This window comes from Urocampus carinirostris, chromosome 16 (assembly GCF_059441175.1).
Source record: "Urocampus carinirostris isolate Australia breed hairy pipefish chromosome 16, RoL_Ucar_1.0, whole genome shotgun sequence".
In the NCBI taxonomy this organism is placed as follows: domain Eukaryota; kingdom Metazoa; phylum Chordata; class Actinopteri; order Syngnathiformes; family Syngnathidae; genus Urocampus; species Urocampus carinirostris.
Window position 1 is genome coordinate 31,148,489 of NC_142364.1, and position 17,866 is coordinate 31,166,354.

The 17,866-nt window shown below is 37.5% G+C and overlaps 1 protein-coding gene across 1 annotated transcript in view; it reads left to right on the top strand.

Moving 5' to 3' along the window:
• The window catches only part of tprn (taperin), a 55,117-nt gene extending 38,487 nt beyond the window's left edge, over window positions 1-16,630 (top strand). The window contains exons 3-4 of the mRNA XM_088356174.1: window positions 6,382-6,506; window positions 7,903-16,630. Coding sequence (XP_088212300.1) covers window positions 6,382-6,506; window positions 7,903-7,965 — 188 coding nt within the window. The 3' untranslated portion in view covers window positions 7,966-16,630. The remainder of the gene's footprint in view (window positions 1-6,381; window positions 6,507-7,902) is intronic.
• Window positions 16,631-17,866: the final 1,236 nt, after the last annotated feature.

Sequence of the window (17,866 nt, forward strand, 5' to 3'; positions counted from 1 at the left end):
TTGACATGTCATTGCTAGCTGAGCTGCAAAAAAAACAGAGGTATGATCGGGCCTAAAAATCCAACCTAGGCCCATGGGTATCAAAGCCTAAACCCAGCCCGAACCTGACCAATTACCTTGGTTTGCAGTCCAAAGTCTGAAGCAAAAACGACATTGGAAATTTTATTTATGAGGACTCTGGAGGAAGAGAGGTGATTTATGATAACAAGATGAAGCCTGTCTTTTGCAACAAGGTCGAAGTTAAACACATATTTAGAAGCATTTACAGCTTTTATATTTCTGTGTCTGCAGAGATTAAATCAACCGACAATTTTCCACCATTTACTTAGTTTTCCAAGAGTCGACGGAAATTTCAAAGCCATCCGTCTTTTTAAAGGGTTGAAAATTGGACAATAGACCACAGCTGCAGTATGTCCTTAAAGATTTACAGTGTCACTTTAAGAGTGAGAGAGAGAGAAAAAAGAACAATGACGGGATAATGAAACCAGATAAGCATTAATTACCAGAAAACATTTTGTAATATCCATTTTCCAAATGTTGTTTTCGTTATTTTTCTAGAAAAACAAGATCAAAATACAGTTAAAACTTGAAAAAAAAAACACCAATTATCTGCTGAATACCAATACTTAGCACAGGGAAATATATTAACTTATTTTGTTTGCTGAAACTGTTCATGATTACTTTGCAAAAAAGTATCAGATTAAATTCAATTCACGAAAAATCTTGCACATCATTTTTGATATTTTTTTATTATTATTCTACTACAAAAAACATAGTAAAAAAGCTTTTTGTTCCATAGGCAGATTATCTTTGCCCATTTAAGTATTACTTCTTTTATTTTTCTCAGCAAGTAATTTTTATAAAATAAACAAAATAAAAATATCTTAGAACTTGAGGATAATAGGTTACAAACAAAATAAACAATCTAAAATTAAAGCAACCATGTACACATTCCTAAATTGGCTAATCAAATGTCTGTTACAATGAGGCATAATAATGAGTTGAAATCAAGTCAAGTCATGTTTATTTGTATAGCCCTTAATCACAAAGAGTCTCAAAGAGCTGCACAGATCATTGCAGACCATTGCAAACTATTATTACAGACTATTATGACACCATCCCCCCATCTAAAACTTACATGAGGGCAAATAATACACAGATATTGTCAACATAAAACATAAGTTATTCATATACTATAGAATAGAAGTGTGTTTTAAGCTTAGATATAAACATTTCCACTGAGGTTGCAGATCGAATCTTAAGGGGGAAGAGCATTCCACAGCACAGGTGCCCAAATGGAGAACACTCTTGAACCTGCAGATCTCTTCTTGGCACTTGGGATCACTAGTAGACCAGCATTTACAGAGCGAAGGCTCCGGACCGGAACATAGGTGGAAATTATATCCGAAAGATATGAGGGAGCAAGATTTTGTATACGACCAGCAGAACCTTAAAATCACATCTTAAGCTAACAGGGAGCCAATGCAGGTTTGCTAAAATCGAGGTAATGTAATCAAACTTTCTTGTCTTAGTTAAAAGCCTCGCTGCAGCATTTTGTACCAGCTGAAGGCTCTTGATTTTGGACTTCGGAAGACCGGAGAGCAGTGCATTACAGTAATCGAGACGGGAGGTAATAAACGCATGAATTATAATCCCTGCAACCATTTTTAGCAATGTTGCGAAGATGGAAACAGGACAGATTTGGGTCAAATATGATACTTAAATTTTTGACTGAGTCACTCTGGGTGATATTACATTTGTCAATGTTCAGAGCAGTTTTTGAGAACAAGTCACGGCATTTAGATGGACCAATAACTAACATTTTGGTCTTTTCAGAGTTAAGGCGCAAGAAGTTGAGTGACATCCATTCTTTTATCTCAGTGAGGCAGGCCTCCAAATTTTCACAGTTAATGTGGCAGATTCCTCCATCGCAAGATATAATTGAGGTCTCCCATAGGCCTAAAGTTTTAACCTGTCATCCTTCTTTTCTTTTAGGGCACGTTGTTAATCTTGTTGTGTGCTATTTGTTTCAACATGCCTGAAAAAAGTAACTGTGAAAGGGAAGAAAAATGAAATCACGAGAATATTTGGTAGAAAGGATGAGTTGGAAGACAGAGACCCCTAACGGCCTTTTTTTAGAACTACATATCTGAAAGTAAAAAGAAATGTAAATGACATGTTTTATTTGTGCAACACATTTGGAGAACAATTATGCCAAAATAATGTCAGAAAATTTAACTTTGCCTAAGAATAAGGATTTTGATACCTAATGTGCTACACTTCAATATCTACCCTGAAAATATATTCATAAAATGTATAAACCTTTTTATTTTAAAAAAAAAGCATGTAAAAAAACAAAATGTGTTAGTTTTAAAAGACAGTGTGTATTATTTGACCAAGATATGTCGCTGTATTTTGTAGTGCAACTGAAAACAAGTGTTAAAAAGTACAAGATGGAATACACACAATGGAGACTCGAAGTGATCAAAACGCACAATTTTACTTGACATTTTTATGTCCGGCCTTTTTGAGGTTTTAGGGTACCCATAGCAGCAAAATGGTTATGTCAACTCTCTTCAAGCTTATATTATGTAAAGTAAAAGCTAATTGCTCGTCTGGACAGTATTTTAAAAAATGAATGTTTGTACAAAAATTCATATATTTCTACCTGCTACTTAAATCAACAACAACGTTTTTTTACCCATTAGTAGGCCCTAAACCAGGGGTCGGGAACCTTTTTGACTCAAAGAGCCATAAAAGCAAAATATATTAATTTTATTTTGGGAAAGAGACATATATTATGAGACAAATTTACTATAATGCTAAACACGCGCCCCAGACAAAAACTTAGTCTTCAGCACATTTATTTTTGATGATTTGATAAAAATTATGAAAAGAGAATAATGCCAGAGCCCGTGTCCCAAAATCAACAAACATACCAATTTAAACTTGTGTCTTTCTTGCAATTACTCAAGATCGGTTAAACTCACTTTGACCCTTTTTTTTCATACATATTGGTTTCAAAACCAGATGTAAGCAGTTATTTTGTAAAAACGTCACAACATTCTGCAAAAAGGGAACCTGATGTGCTTATCTATGGTGCAGATGGCGTAGGGCGAGAGATGGGAGGGAGTGCTTGCACTTTTTGCATAGCTCCACCCATCCCTCCCACTCACCCAATCAAAAAACTTTAAATTCTCTTCCGGTGTTTTGGCGTATTTACAGTGTGTTCTGTGGATTCATCATAAGGTATCTGAACACTGAAGACAGATAATATAGTGAGGTTTTATATAACGGATTCTTTAGCGATGTACAGCCAGAAAGAGTTTTTTTTTTTTTTTCGTGTGACACCTTGACTGTAAATTGTAGTGAAAAACGAGATAATGTTACAGGAATTTCTAGATTCGCAAAGTTCCTTTCATATGTTGCCGATGATACCCAAATATCAGCATAAATTAGATTTCACTCTTAAAAGAAAAATGTACTACTGAAGTATTTGTATAAAACATACACTTGTTGCAAGAGTTGAAAAACTATAAAGTAGCCCCTCTACATACGAGCGATTCGTCATATGAGATGTCTTTTGAGAAAAAAATCAACATATCCCTAGGATGCGCTAAATAATACACACTGTCCCTTTAAAAACTTAAGACATGCATGTTTTAGTTATAGTTGAGTTCAAAGCTACTACTCTACAACGCTAACTAAAACTGATATATTCTCCTTAAAATTATGGTTTACATTACATAAAATGTTTTAACGGCTTTGTAAAGAGCTATTTGTTTTTATTTCATTTTATCAATCAATCAGATAATATTAATATATTATTTTAATGATAATAATAGTAATAATATATTTTATATCAAAGTGTCTTTCGGAACACCCAAGGTCACTGTACACAGAATAAAAACGGTAATATCAAAAAAATCAGACAATAGATACAAATAAATAAAAACAAAGTACAGTATAAAGTGGAAGGACCATGCGAGGAACGTTATGACGGATAGGCACGTCTGAAACAGTGTGTATTTAATTGTGTAATGTGTATTGTTTCGGGAGTTAAAACAAAAATTGTGGCCCTTGTAGCTGTCTGAGGACATTGCCGGCTTATGATGCTGCAAAAGAGCTAACAATACAATAGAGGACTCCTCTACCCTCTCCACCACCTCTTTGACCTATTGCCTTCTAGTAGGCCTTACTAGTCCCTCAACACAAGGACTAACAGGCTCAGAGACAGTTTCTTCCCCAGGGCCATCACCACCCTAATCAATCACGCAACAATGAAAAATATATACAGTGGCTTGCGAAACTATTTGCCCCGCTTGAACTTTGTGACCTTTTGCCACATTTCAGACTTCAAACATAAAGATATAAAACTGTAATTTCTTGTGAAGCAACAATAAGTGGGACACAATCATGAAGTGGAAAACACTTTATCGGATATTTTAAACTTTTTTAACGAATTAAAAAAAAAAAAGTGGGTGTGCAAACTTATTCAGCCCCATTTACTTTTAGTGCACCAAACTCTGTCCAGAAATTCCGTGAGGATCTCTGAATGATTCAATGTTGATCTAAATGACTAACGATGATAAATGGAATCCACCTGTGTGTAATCAAGTCTTTGTATAAATGCACCTGCACTGTGATAGTCTCAGAGATCTGTTTAAAGCGCAGAGAGCATCATGAAGTACGATGAACTCACCAGGCAGGTCCAAGATACTGTTGTGGATAAGTTTAAAGCTGGATTTGGATACAAAATGATTTCCCAAGCTTTAAACATCCCAAGGAGCACTGTGCAAGCAATAATATTGAAATGGAAGGTGTATCGGACCACTGCATATCTACCAATATCGGGCCATCCACCTAAACTTTCAGCTCATACAAGGAGAAAACTGATCAGGGATGCAGCCAAGAGGCCCATGATCACTCTGGATGAACTGCAGAGGGTCTACAGCTGAGGTGGGAGAATCTGTCCATAAGACAACAATCAGTCGTATACTGCACAAATCTGGCCTTTATGGAAGAGTGGCAAGAAGGAAGCAATTTCTTAAAGATATCCATAAAAAGTGTCGTTTAAAGTTTGCCACAAGCCAAGAAGGTGCTCTGGTCAGATGAGACCAAAATTGAACTGCTTAGAATAGAAGAATAGAATAGAATATACCTTTATTGTCATTGTTACAAATGGGCTAACATATTGTGACAACGAAATTGGGCATGACACTCCAGTTTTACACATTCATAGTGAGGTATGAGCAAGAAGATAAAGGAACAGAGAAGATAATGTTATAAGACAAGGGGGATAAGGCTATAGTTATAATTTACATGGTTTTTGGCAACAATGTGAGACGTTATGTTTTGGCGTAAAAGCAGCACAGCTCATCACCCTCAACACACCATCCCCACAGTCAAACATGGTGGTGGCAGCATCAGAGTTTGATCCTGCTTTTCTTCAGCAGGGACAGGGAAGATGGTTAAAATTGATGGGAAGATGGATGGAGCCAAATACAGGATCACTCTGGGAGAAAAACTAATGGAGTCTACAAAAGACCAGAGACTGGGACGGAGATTTGTCTTCCAACAAGACAATGATCCAAACCATAAAGCAAAAGCTACAATGGAATGGTTCACCTAAAAACATATCAAGGTGTTAGAATGGCCAAGTCAAAGTCCAGACGTCAATCCAATTGAGAATCTGTGGAAAGAACTGAAAACTGCTGTTCACAAACGCTTACTATCCAACCTCAGTGATTTCGAGCTGTGTTGCAATGAGGAATGGGCAAAAATATCAGTTTCTCGATGCGCAAAACGGACAGAGACATACCCCGAGCGACTTGCAGTTGTAATCGCAGCAAAAGGTGGCGCTAAAAAGTATTAACTCAATGGGGCTGAATAATTTTGCACACCCAATTTTTCGTTTTTTATTTGTCAAAAAGTTTAAAATATCCAATAAAGTGTGTTCCACTTCATGATTGTGTCCCACTTATAATTGATTCTTTACAAGAAATTACAGTTTTATATTTTTATGTTTGAAGTCTAAAATGGGGCAAAAGATCCCAAAGTACAATGGGGCCAAATAGTTTCGCAAGCCACTGTATCTTGCCAGTTGTATTGAAAAATGGCTTTGCTGCTAAATATGATTGCACTGTTATTACAAAATAAATTGTACTTTCTACTTGGGCCAATCTCCAAGCACTACTTTGTTAATATCCTTGACTATTTATCCTGACATTTTTATCTATTTTTTCTCTTTTTGGTCTTTATTATATGTTTATTCTGTAGTGCCATGTCTAATCTAATTGCGAACAATGTTCACAACAATGTTATCAACGACAATTACATGTCTCTATTCTATTGCTAATGTGTCAATATCCCTGTGTGCAGACCTTTCTAACTACATTCCTAAGCACTCGATGGACTTTAGCGCCTGGCAGGAATACAAACAAGAGGACAGCGTTAACAAGGAAGAGGCAGCTTCCCTTCAGACACAGATGACGGACGAGGTCATGGTGAGAGGATCACATCTTCATTTGTTTTCTGTCAACTGTCCGTTTCAAGTCCAGACGCAAGTGGTGTAATAACTGAATACCGACTTCACGCTTTGGGGATTTGGGATTGAACTAAATTCTCTTTATTGTCATTTACATCAATGTATCATTCATTGTCTTCGGCAGCAGACAGCACACAGCAAATACTTTGTGTGTTAGGTGGGCTGACCGTCTTGTGTATGCTGTCAGTCAAACAGCCAGGGTGTGCGGGCGCACAGGTCAATGTGTCTACCAGAAACCAACTGCAAAGAAAGGCAACAGATACAGCTAGTATTTAACCGTCTCTTTTCATTAACAAGAAATTCCTCAATTAAATTGGACTCTGAGAAGTGCTCTGTAGATTGTTATTAGGTCCAGTAACAGACTGAGGCAACAGTCGCGCTACATAACAATTCTCACATGCTACCCCTGCCGAGCCTGTATTGTTACCAATGCCAGAACCGTTACCCATGAAACAGATGCCCTGGAGCTCCAACTCATGGGACACTGCTAAATTTAGGACGGTTGTTTTTCATCATGGAGACCTGGCTTAAGCTGAGGATACCCAATGCAATCAGCAGCTTGCCAGACGCTCTCTAAATCGCTGTATGGCACTGTTGTTGAGATACAGACTCGGCAGAGATAGCTTGTGTGAGTTGTTACGTAGCATAGCCATAGCAGTAGGCCGAACCTGCAGCACAGCTATAGCCTTCTCTCCTGACGCTGGCTCAGTTGCTTCCTGAAACCCAATAATAATCATTGGAGCACCCGCTGGTGATCACCATTTCTTTGTGCTATTCTGACTTTCCTCAGTCTGATTCAATTGATGAATTTCTTATGAAATGAACGGGCCGTTTAAAGCTAGCGTGGCCAAATTGACTTGAGATCCCACCCCGCTGTTTGACAGGATACACTAGCCTATCACAGTCGCGTACACAGGCAGTCACGCCCACCCAGCGCACACACATACAACATGCCTCTGTGATAGCATTTGCTGTGTGCATATCACAACATAATGCACGATAAGTTCACTTCAATGACAATAAAGACAATTCAATTCAAAATCCACAAAGCTGTGAACCAGCTATAACTGAAGCACGAAGTAGCAATGGATTACTGTATTTTGATTTGGGTTTTTCTCGTCTTGTAATCAGGGTAGGATGGTGAATCTTCAAGTGACCCCACTGTCTTAGCACTCATTTTAAGTTGCACAACACTTTACAGTAATATATAATGGTCAAATAACACACACTGTCCCATCAAAGTTAAGTCTTCAAAAAGTATACATATAATATATATATATATATATATATATATATATATATATATATATATATATATATATATATATATAATTTTATTTTATTTTATTTTCCAGCTTACCCCGGCAGACAGTTCGTCCCTGTCGGATTACAGCAGCGAGCCGGCCCTTTACTTCTGAAACCGGATCCAATCAGCACGCCAGTAGCACCCAAGGGACCAACGGGACCCATGCCAGCGCGGACCCTAAACTTTGCCGGGCCTCCGCACAAGTTCCCCAACGCCTTCAGGGAACACAAGCCACGGTACAGTTGCCGCTCACCAACGGAACAAACCCGTTTTGGTCCCCAAACCCAGAAAGCAGCCGGACTGTCTTTTCCCAGACAGTTGATCTGTCAAAACGACCCGCCAGCCTCACTTTTTCAAGTGGTCCCGTGATTTTGCTTCGTCCCGGTTTACACAACAAAAGCAAAAAGCTGCCAATGCCGATGTGGACAAGACGCCACACCGACAGTGTTACACGACCCCAGAAACAATACTCAGACTTGTATCGCGTTTCCTCGCTTGCAGTCAAACCTACGAAAGAAAATCTAAAAAGGGTGCCACATCATTTTTTTGTATGCGCTTGTTTTGGCTGAGGTTGTTTTCCTTCCTTATAGCAGGGGTGTCAAAGTCAAATGGACGAAGGGCCGAATCAGAAATTTGTCGACAAGTTGAGGGCCGGACTGATGCCGCATATAATCTAGTGAAGCTCCATATTTATTTGTGTATAACGCGCACTTGTGTATAACATGCACCCTTAATTTTGTTATCAAAAATCGTTATAAAAATTTTTTCACGTCCTCTAAGCCTAAACTAAGCATGTGACAAACATTGTTTAATGCGTGCGTAAAATCATTTATTGTCAACATAAACTAAACATAAACATAACATTTTTGTAATGAATGTTATTGTCATCAGAAATACCAAAGAGTTGTTCCCCTCGTGCTTTTTTTGCGTTTATTTCTATCTTTCACAGCATTTTTCAGGGTGCTTGAAATCCTTGAAAATATTTGAAATTTAATATTGTGTTTTCACGGATTAAAAAGTGCTAGAATTTTGTGCGAAGTGCTTGCAAATGCTTGACATTTATGCCATACTCTCTGCAAGTGTGCTTAAACATGACTCGGACACTGCTTTCTGGTGCTTTCGCTTTCCCACTGCATTACTCCCCTGGTGATTAACTGCAGCTGGCATTAGTTTGTATGGCATTGTCCTATGAAGTGTCATCGCCCCCTACGGGTTGCGCCCAAGAGGACAGGTGCATCCTACACCTAAACAGGGTACTACAGGTGTAATTAGTGCCAGGATTCCATATCAATTATGGTCCATGCAAAAAATAAATATAAGATAGTGTTAACCCCTGGTAAATTTTAATGGGAAGAACCTTCTGCAACTGAAAATGTAAGCTCCATATTACTGTCAATTTACCAAACACCTAAGAGAGAGAGCTTTTTCTAAAATATATTTACGCACGTATTGTTTAGATCTACACATATATTTGCAATTTACTCAAGATCTAAAAATCATATGTCTTAATAAATGCACACGCAATATTTAAATTTAATAATAGATAATGAGATAAAATTGTATGCATTTTCGTATGTCATCTATATCACTGGTAGTCCGGTGGTTAGGATTCGGTGCTCTGACCGCCGCAACCCTGTTTCATTTCTCATTGAATTTAATGTTTTGTGTCTGATCAGTTATGGCACAAATACAGTAAAAAGATGCGTGTTATACACAAATAAATATGGTAAGCAGCTGGACGGATGGTGAAAACAGCTGGCAAACTTTCCACCATACATTACAATGAAGGAGCCCATTCTGTAGCAACTTACATTTTTTTATAAATGCTTGAAAAAGTGACCTTTGCCAAAAACAAAAAAAAGGTTTGTAATGCTGGTGAGCGACGCGCAGTAAATCACCGGGCCGAATGTTTCAGCATCCTCAAGCTTCTCGTGTATTTATTGCTTCTCGATGTTGGCGTTTGCATGTCTTTGACCTGCTTATGTGCAATTTTTGTACGTTTTTGCCCTCAATAACCATTTACAGTGCCTTGCAAAAGTGTTTGTCCCCCAAGAACGTTTTGACATATTGCCATATTTCAGGCTTCAAACTTATAGATGAATAAAAGGCAATTTTCTAAAAATCCACAACATGTGAGACACAATCGTGAAAAGAAAACATTTTTTTTCAACATTTTAGACCGTGTTAAAAAAGTAGGCCTTGCAAAAATTTTCCCCCCTTTGAGTTAATACTTTGTACAACCTCCTTTTGCTGAAATCACAGGCACAAGTCTTTCTGGGTATGGTTCTATATGTTTTGTACATCGTAAAACAAATATTTGCCCATTCTTCCTTACAAAACGTCTCAAGTTCTTTAAGGTTTGATGGTGATAGTTTGCACACACCATTTTTCAGATCTTTCCACAAATTTGCTATAGGATTGAAGTCTGGACTTTGGCTTAACCATTCTAACACCCTTATATTTTTAGTTTTAATATATTGTAGAGTTTTCTTTATGTTTAGGGTTGTTGTCCTGTTGGAAGGTGATCCTTTGCCCATTCTCTGCTCACTTGCAGACTCCAACAGATTTTCTGCCCAAATTGCCCTGTATTAAGCTCCTTTCATCTTCCTATTAGTTCTAAGAATATTACTAGCTTAACAGCTGGGATGGTGTTTTAAGGGTGATGTGCAATGTTTCTCTTACGACAAACTTAACACTGCATCTAGCCCAAAAACTTTTGGTCTCATCTGAACAGAGCACCTTGTTCCACGTTTGATTTGTGTCTCCAATGTTGCTTCTTGTAAAACGCCAAATTGGTCTTTTTATTATTTTCTTTCAGAAAGGGCTTTCTTTTTGCCACTCTTCCATAAATGGCAGATTTTTGCAGTGGACAACTAATAGATGTCTAATGCACTGTCCCACCTTAACTTTGTATGCCTGAAGGTCGTCCAATGTGATCATGGACTTCTTGGTTTCTTCTCTGATTATTTTTTATCATTGTTCGGGCTAAAAATTTTGAGGGACGGCCAGGTCTTGGTAGGTTTGCAGTGGTTTTATGCTAGCTCCAATTCTATATTATTGCTCGCACAGTGCTCTGGGAGTTTTGTAAATATTGGAAAATCTTCTTGTATCCCATTTTGGCTTTGAACTTTTCCACAACTTTATCCCCAACCTTCCTGGAGCGTTATTTGGTCTTAATAATGCTGCCTGTTCTCCAGTTTCTCCTTTGACAGACCTCGGAGCATTTCACATAGCAGGTGCATTTAAACTGACATTTAATGACACATAGTTGCACTCTGTCATTATGAGCCATTTGGATCATTCAGAAGTCAATCCTGGGTCATTTGGCTGAGCTGAGATACTGGGGGCCAATATTTTTGCAACACCTACTTTTTAGTTTTTTCCTTGTTTCCACTTCACAATTATGTCTTACATGCTATTGATTCTTAGTAAATATTTTAAATTTTTAGGTTTAAGTTTGAGTCCAACTCACTCGCTCATTTACACCTAGGGACAATTTGGACCGACCAATTCACCTGAAATGCATGTTTTTGGAATGTGGGAGGAAACTGGAGTGCCCGGAGGAAACCCACGCAAGCACGGGGAGAACATCAAACTCAGCGTTGCCGTGCTGCCCTAATGAGATGAAGTTTGAGTCCTGAAATGTGGCAGTATAACAAAAAGTACTTGGGGGGCCAATACCTTTGCTAGGAACTGTAAAAGTAAACAAAACTGATGTTTTGATCACCTGTGGAAAGTTGAAAATGTTAGTTTTTTTAATCTAATAATGCCAAGTGATTAAAGTGTTGCTGTAAAGGACTGAGTCCTTCTTTCCACTTAAACTCAGCCAGTATTGTTGTACAGTCTTATCGTTAACATCAGGATATCATAATTAACATTTCTATTTTCCTGTTCATCATCCGCTGTCCTTTTCTATTGCTGTGGTAGTGCAATGCCGTTATGCAGTCTTGGATGTGAAACGTGTTTGCACTGTCCTGCTTTTCAAATTATTCTGTCAAGCTGGTTATTTATCGGCCGATTGTACGTCACAGACATTAGTTTACTATTAGCACGAGTTGCCGGTTTTATGGTTTTCCAGACTGGTATGCAAAAATTCCGTGTTTTGATATCGAAAAGTGTTGTGGAACTGTCTTACAAATGTACCGCCGGTGTTTACTTTTGTACGCTTGCCGCAGACTCGATACATAAATCTGAAGATTGTTGGCCACAAGTGTCTAAGTCTTCAAATGTATTATGTTGTGTATAATGGGACCTCGAATGAAATTTACCGTATTTTCCGCACTATAAGGCACACTGGATTATAAGACGCACCCCCGAAAGATAGTCTTTTGTAATATATTTTTTTCATATGTAAGGCGCACTGGACTATAAAGCGCACGGATTTAAAACTACAGTAAGAGCTACTGTATTTATTTGTGTATAGGTGTTGCACATTTTATACACTCATGGTATATATTATTAGTGCAATGATTAATCATTTGAAAAATGTCACTGACCAAAATCAGAACTTTGAATGCAACAGGAATCTGACCCAGATTGTAATGGTGAGAGCGCTGAAACCTAACCACTAGTGATACAGATATTGTAAAAAAAAAAAACATTTCATTTTATGTAATTATCACACTATTTCTACTGATGCTGCCAGAAACAAATGTTAGAAAATGGAGAAAACAGAAAGTTGTCCTTAAAGATATAAATAAATGCAAAAGAGCATGATGAAGGTAACAACTCTTTGGGGTATCCGGTGATGAATCGGACTGTGCCGTTATTTATATTTATATTTATATCTCTAACATTCGTTTCTGGCACTGTGAGTAAAAATAGTGTGGTTTTAATATATGATATAATGCCTTTTCATATGTCAGCTGTACGACTAGTGGTCTACTGTTTAGAGTTTGGTGTTCTAACCACCCCTACGTTTGATTCCCGTTGCATACAATGTTTTGCAATCATACTTAGTGATGTTTTTCGATGATTGATCATTGCACAATATGGCAGTACTGTATACCGTAAGACCTCGTGTAGTAATGCCAAATATAAATTCCGTATTCATTTGCAACCTTGTCCAATGTATTTATTGTTATATAAGGCACACGGGTTATATTTCACATTTCTGGCCAATTTGGGGGCTTCAGGTGCACCTTATAGTCCAGAAATTACGGTACAATTCGGTACAATGGGTGTTAACTTAAAACGCTATTATAATTTAGTAACAATATTTTGAATATGCCCTGACTTCCTCCAACAAGGTATTCTAATGAATATTGCTTTTGTAGCATGTATACAAAGCTTTCAAAATTTGCTTGTTTTTATTCCAAGTGGTCGGTCGATTTATCATGTGGACACATGCGGCTCAAGTAACAACCAATCACGGTTTGGCATCAGTTTTGGCGTGATTTTTTTTTTTCTTTTTACGATTTTATTAAACATTGCCTCATTACAAACAGAATTGGCTCGAAACAGTCAAACAGCAATAAAAAATTAGCCATTTCTAAGAGAAGAATGAATGCCGCAGAAGTACTTAGAAAAATAAGAAATAAATATGTCCCTCAAGGGGGAGATCTTTAAATATATTATATATCATTTCTACATTGGGAATTTGTATTATATTAAGATTTTAATCATAATAAACGAATTTGTTGGAAATATTTTTAACGACTGGAATTCCTGGTCTTTAGATGTTTTTGTTGCTTTAATGCGTGTATTCCTATTAATAATTTAACACTATGAACAAAATGCATCTATATTTAATTTAAAAACATGGTTTATTGTGTGGTATTATAATGATATTTATTCTTTGTTCACTCCACAATGAACATCTATCCAATTTAAACATTTGGCCTACACAGAACCCCTCGAAAACCCGCAAAAAAAAATTGAAATTGTGTAATTATCATTAAAATGATTCAAATTTAGCTCTGTTTACTGCTTTGACTCACTTACTTTTGTTTTGTCCTCCGTTTTGTACTCTCTTCTCTAGACACAGAGACCACACCACGTTTATTGAGAAAAAAAAGTGTCCTGAAGGGAGCCGGCTCCAGATTGGTGGGGAGTCGGTGTCCGTCATTCACTTCAAACAATCGGTTCATAGAGCCATTACGTTCGCTAATGGCACATCAAGTCATGTGTATTTGTATAGCCCTTAATCACAAAGAGTCTCAGAGGGCTGCACAGACTACAGAGTATTATTACACCATCCCCTGAACTAAAACCTACATGAGGGCAAGGGAAAACTCAAAAACCTCAGCATGAGGAAAAGAAAAAACCATGAAGTAATACCTCTTCCACGATGACCAGGCTGCAATGAATGTTGTATTAACAAACAATATAATTTTAAATAAAATTTAAGATAATTAAAGTATTAAAAATAATAATAGTAAATGTAATCAATTAAAAAAGAATTCAATACTATGAAATTTTCAGTTGTTTTGTGCATTATTTTTCTATCTGTTCAAAACGTAAATGTTTGAATAAAGACAAGAAAGAATTATTTTTAAAAATCTGATTCATCGAATAATCGATAAAAATATTCAACCGATTCATTGAAAAAATAATCAGCCAATACATTGAATAATCGAAATAATAATCGACCGATTCATCGATTATTAAAATAATTGCTAGTTGCTGCCCTAACCACTAGCTTACATCATTGGTATTAAGTTACTTGTTTAGTCCTTTCCAAAGCCCTGCTAAACTGTGATGTAATTTTTCTATGGTAAAATGGCCGACAACTGACCTGGGTAACAATAGGCAAATTTCTGCCTCTTTATTCACTATATGAAAAAGAATACCTTGTTGTTCAGCTGTTTTAAACTATTTTGGCTATATTGAACATAAAACAATACATGTTTGGGTCGATTCCCTCTTTAAAGGCAACAATTTAATTTTGCTAATTCATAATTATACAATAAAAGCAACACCAACTTACAAAGTTCTTGTGGAACTTTGGTGGGATTTTATATTTTAGGCTCCACTGTAAATTACTTCCACAGACGTGACTCTTTCCACATGCAGTAGTTGAATGTATTTTCAATCTTAATTCTCTGTAAACAGACTTGTGAGGTTATTTCGCAGGACTGTCTTTTGCAAAAGCAACTATCGTAAATTCCGCACTACGAGCGCTACTTTTTTTTGCTTCAATTTAAACAAAGTGGTTTTAAATGCTGCTTATTATTTTTCTTTTTCATGGCGACACAAGTAAAACGGCGACCGGTTGTTTTCCACAACTCATGCCCTCTAAGATGCAAAACAGTAAGGTGACATCTGGAAACATTTATGATGCCCTTCTAGAGAAATCAGTCAAATTATTCTTATAAAACATAACAGGAGGCTTGACAGTACAGTTATCGCTTGCTGTATTTTTGTTTGCTTATCACGGTTTTGCTACCGATTTTTATTTTGCATTGTGTTCTGCATTCTTAAATGTTTAACAGTTGCCCTGACCCTTTCCTGCTTCTCTGCCTGCCAATGACGTTACTGTATGAGTACTTTTTTTTTTCCCAATTTCTCTAAAAGCCACCACGTCAACAAAGAGGCCTTGAACCCACAAACGTGGCAAGAGGTAGAGAGAAGATGCTTACCATCGACAAGTTAGACTTCTCGACCCTCTAAACTTGTTCAGGAGCCACATGCGGATCTTCGGCTCAACATGGTGGCTCCCTGGCACTTTTCAAAAAATGTTTGAAAATGGGAAAATATATGGTTTCTCGTAGACAGAACCGGAATATAAATGCAGTTTTCCATAACTCCCACATGACAGCAGCAAACTATTATGTAAAGTAGAGAGCTTAATCCACAGAATTGTGCAACAAAACGGTAAGATTCCATCCATCCATTATCTGCACCGCTTATCCTCAGTAGGGTCGATTATTAAGATTATTTTTGAAATTATAATTTGACGGTACAGAAGTTATTTGCAAATATCAATGTTTATAATATACATGACTTTTACTGTTAAACAAATACTGAGTTGACCTGTAAATTGGGTTTATTCTTGAGGAATAAATAGATAAATAAATATGTTTTGACCATCGCGGGACTTTTTTGGAACAAATGACAACACAAAAATGCACGTCCGTGTTGCAATCTGGCACTGTTTTCTGCAGTGTGGTTGCGACGAAGCCCTCATTCCTGTTTTTCCTCGGCGTAGTAGTTAATGTGTGCTTGTTTTCATAATTGCCATCTTTAAAGGTCACCTGATCCGAAAACACGTGATGTATACAACTCAGAGTTGTGTGCCGGGCGGAGAATGTAAGAAATGGCCAAAAATGAGTTCATATTATGGCTGTTGTACGCTTGCAGGTCGTACAAAGACAAAATTAAGTTTTGTTCTTAAAAAAGAGCTTGCGGCTTCTAACAGGTGCTCTCTGTAGTCTGAAATTCACGGTATGTCATCTGAAATAATGTCTTAAAAACCCTCCTAGTGTTGCCAAAATTATATTGTGAAAGGATCAAAGAGGTACACCTACACAGCTGTTTTGACACACATGTTCAAGTCACCAGCAATAAACTTCCCAATCTCGATTTCCTAAGCAAAACCCACAATCTACTTTATACACAAAAGCGATTATTCTCTCCGGGCTTTATCATTCCTATGTGCAAAGTAAGCAGTTAGCGGTTTAACATTCCATTTTTTTCAAATTTGATATTTTCTTTCAGTATGCATTGCCTCCTCTGTGTTAAAATTAAAAAATGTTGATTTGAGCGACAACATCAAAAAAGATGTCATGCTTGTACAGATGTACCTTAAATAAAAATACAAACGGAACAAATGTTAATGCTGTGATGTATTTTTTTTGTCAAGTATTATACTTTAAAGCGGGAGTCTCCATTGCAGCCTGGTCATCCTGGAATAGGGATTACCTCATGTGCTTGTCAAGAACTGGAACAGGAGAACCCAAATGCGTGACATTTCTCACACAAGCTTTTATTTTACGGGAAACAAAAAACGCCAGTGATTCGGCGATCGCTGGGCGAAAGTAGAAAGACAGAAGTCGAGCATGTAACAACAGAAAGCAAGAGACCAACGAGATCGATACCAATTACATGAGCCGATACCGGACAGATGATGTCGAAACCGCACAGAACAAGATTGAAAGGATTGATAACAGACATAAGACACTGGAGATCTATATCAGACAGAACGAGAATGATGGGCACGATACCAGACAAAGAGACCGAAATCAAAACAGGACAAAACAGACGGGATTGATACCGGACAGGTTACACAAACGGGATACCGGACTGAGTCAAAACCCACGTCTTGCGGGTACAATTGTTCTTTGACGGAATAACAAAGGCTCAGTGAGAGTACTGAGCTTAAATAGAAGGGAAGCCATACTGTCAAAGAGCCGCAGCTGGCGCCAATTGGGCGTCATGGCAACTGTAACAGTGCGGCCCCTTCTTAAGGTTTTTTCATTTTCCTCGTGTTGAGGTTTTTGAGTTTTTCCTAGCCCTCATGTATGTTTTAGATCAGGGGATGGTGTCATAATAGCCTGTAGTTTGCAATAATCTGTGGTCTGTGCAGCCCTTTGAGACTCCTTGTGATTAAGGGCTATACAAATAAACATGACTTGACTTGACCTAATTACAAAATAACAATAAAATTACATAAGTTGTTATTTTAGGAATGCGTACCAAACTGGTAGAACCTTCAAGCTTATCAGTAACAAAAAGTAACCCCTAGCTTCAAAAAGGTTGGTGACCCCCTGCTCTAAATATTACATGATGTCCCTTTAAATATCCCTCCAACGAACCTATAGCTCGTGAGCCATATACGGCTCTTTTTATGAGTTCATGTGGCTCTGCAATAGAAGCTTTCTGTGCAAATTCCTCCGTAGTGTTCTGGCAAACTCAATGTCGGGGGTCTGGTGCGTGCATAGCCAAAGTTACTCGTTTAAGTCAAGTCAAGTCAAATTTATTTATATAGCCCTTAATCACAAAAATGTCTCAAAGGACTGCACAGGATTACTATGACACAATTACGTGATCTTAAACCAATATGCGGGCAAGGA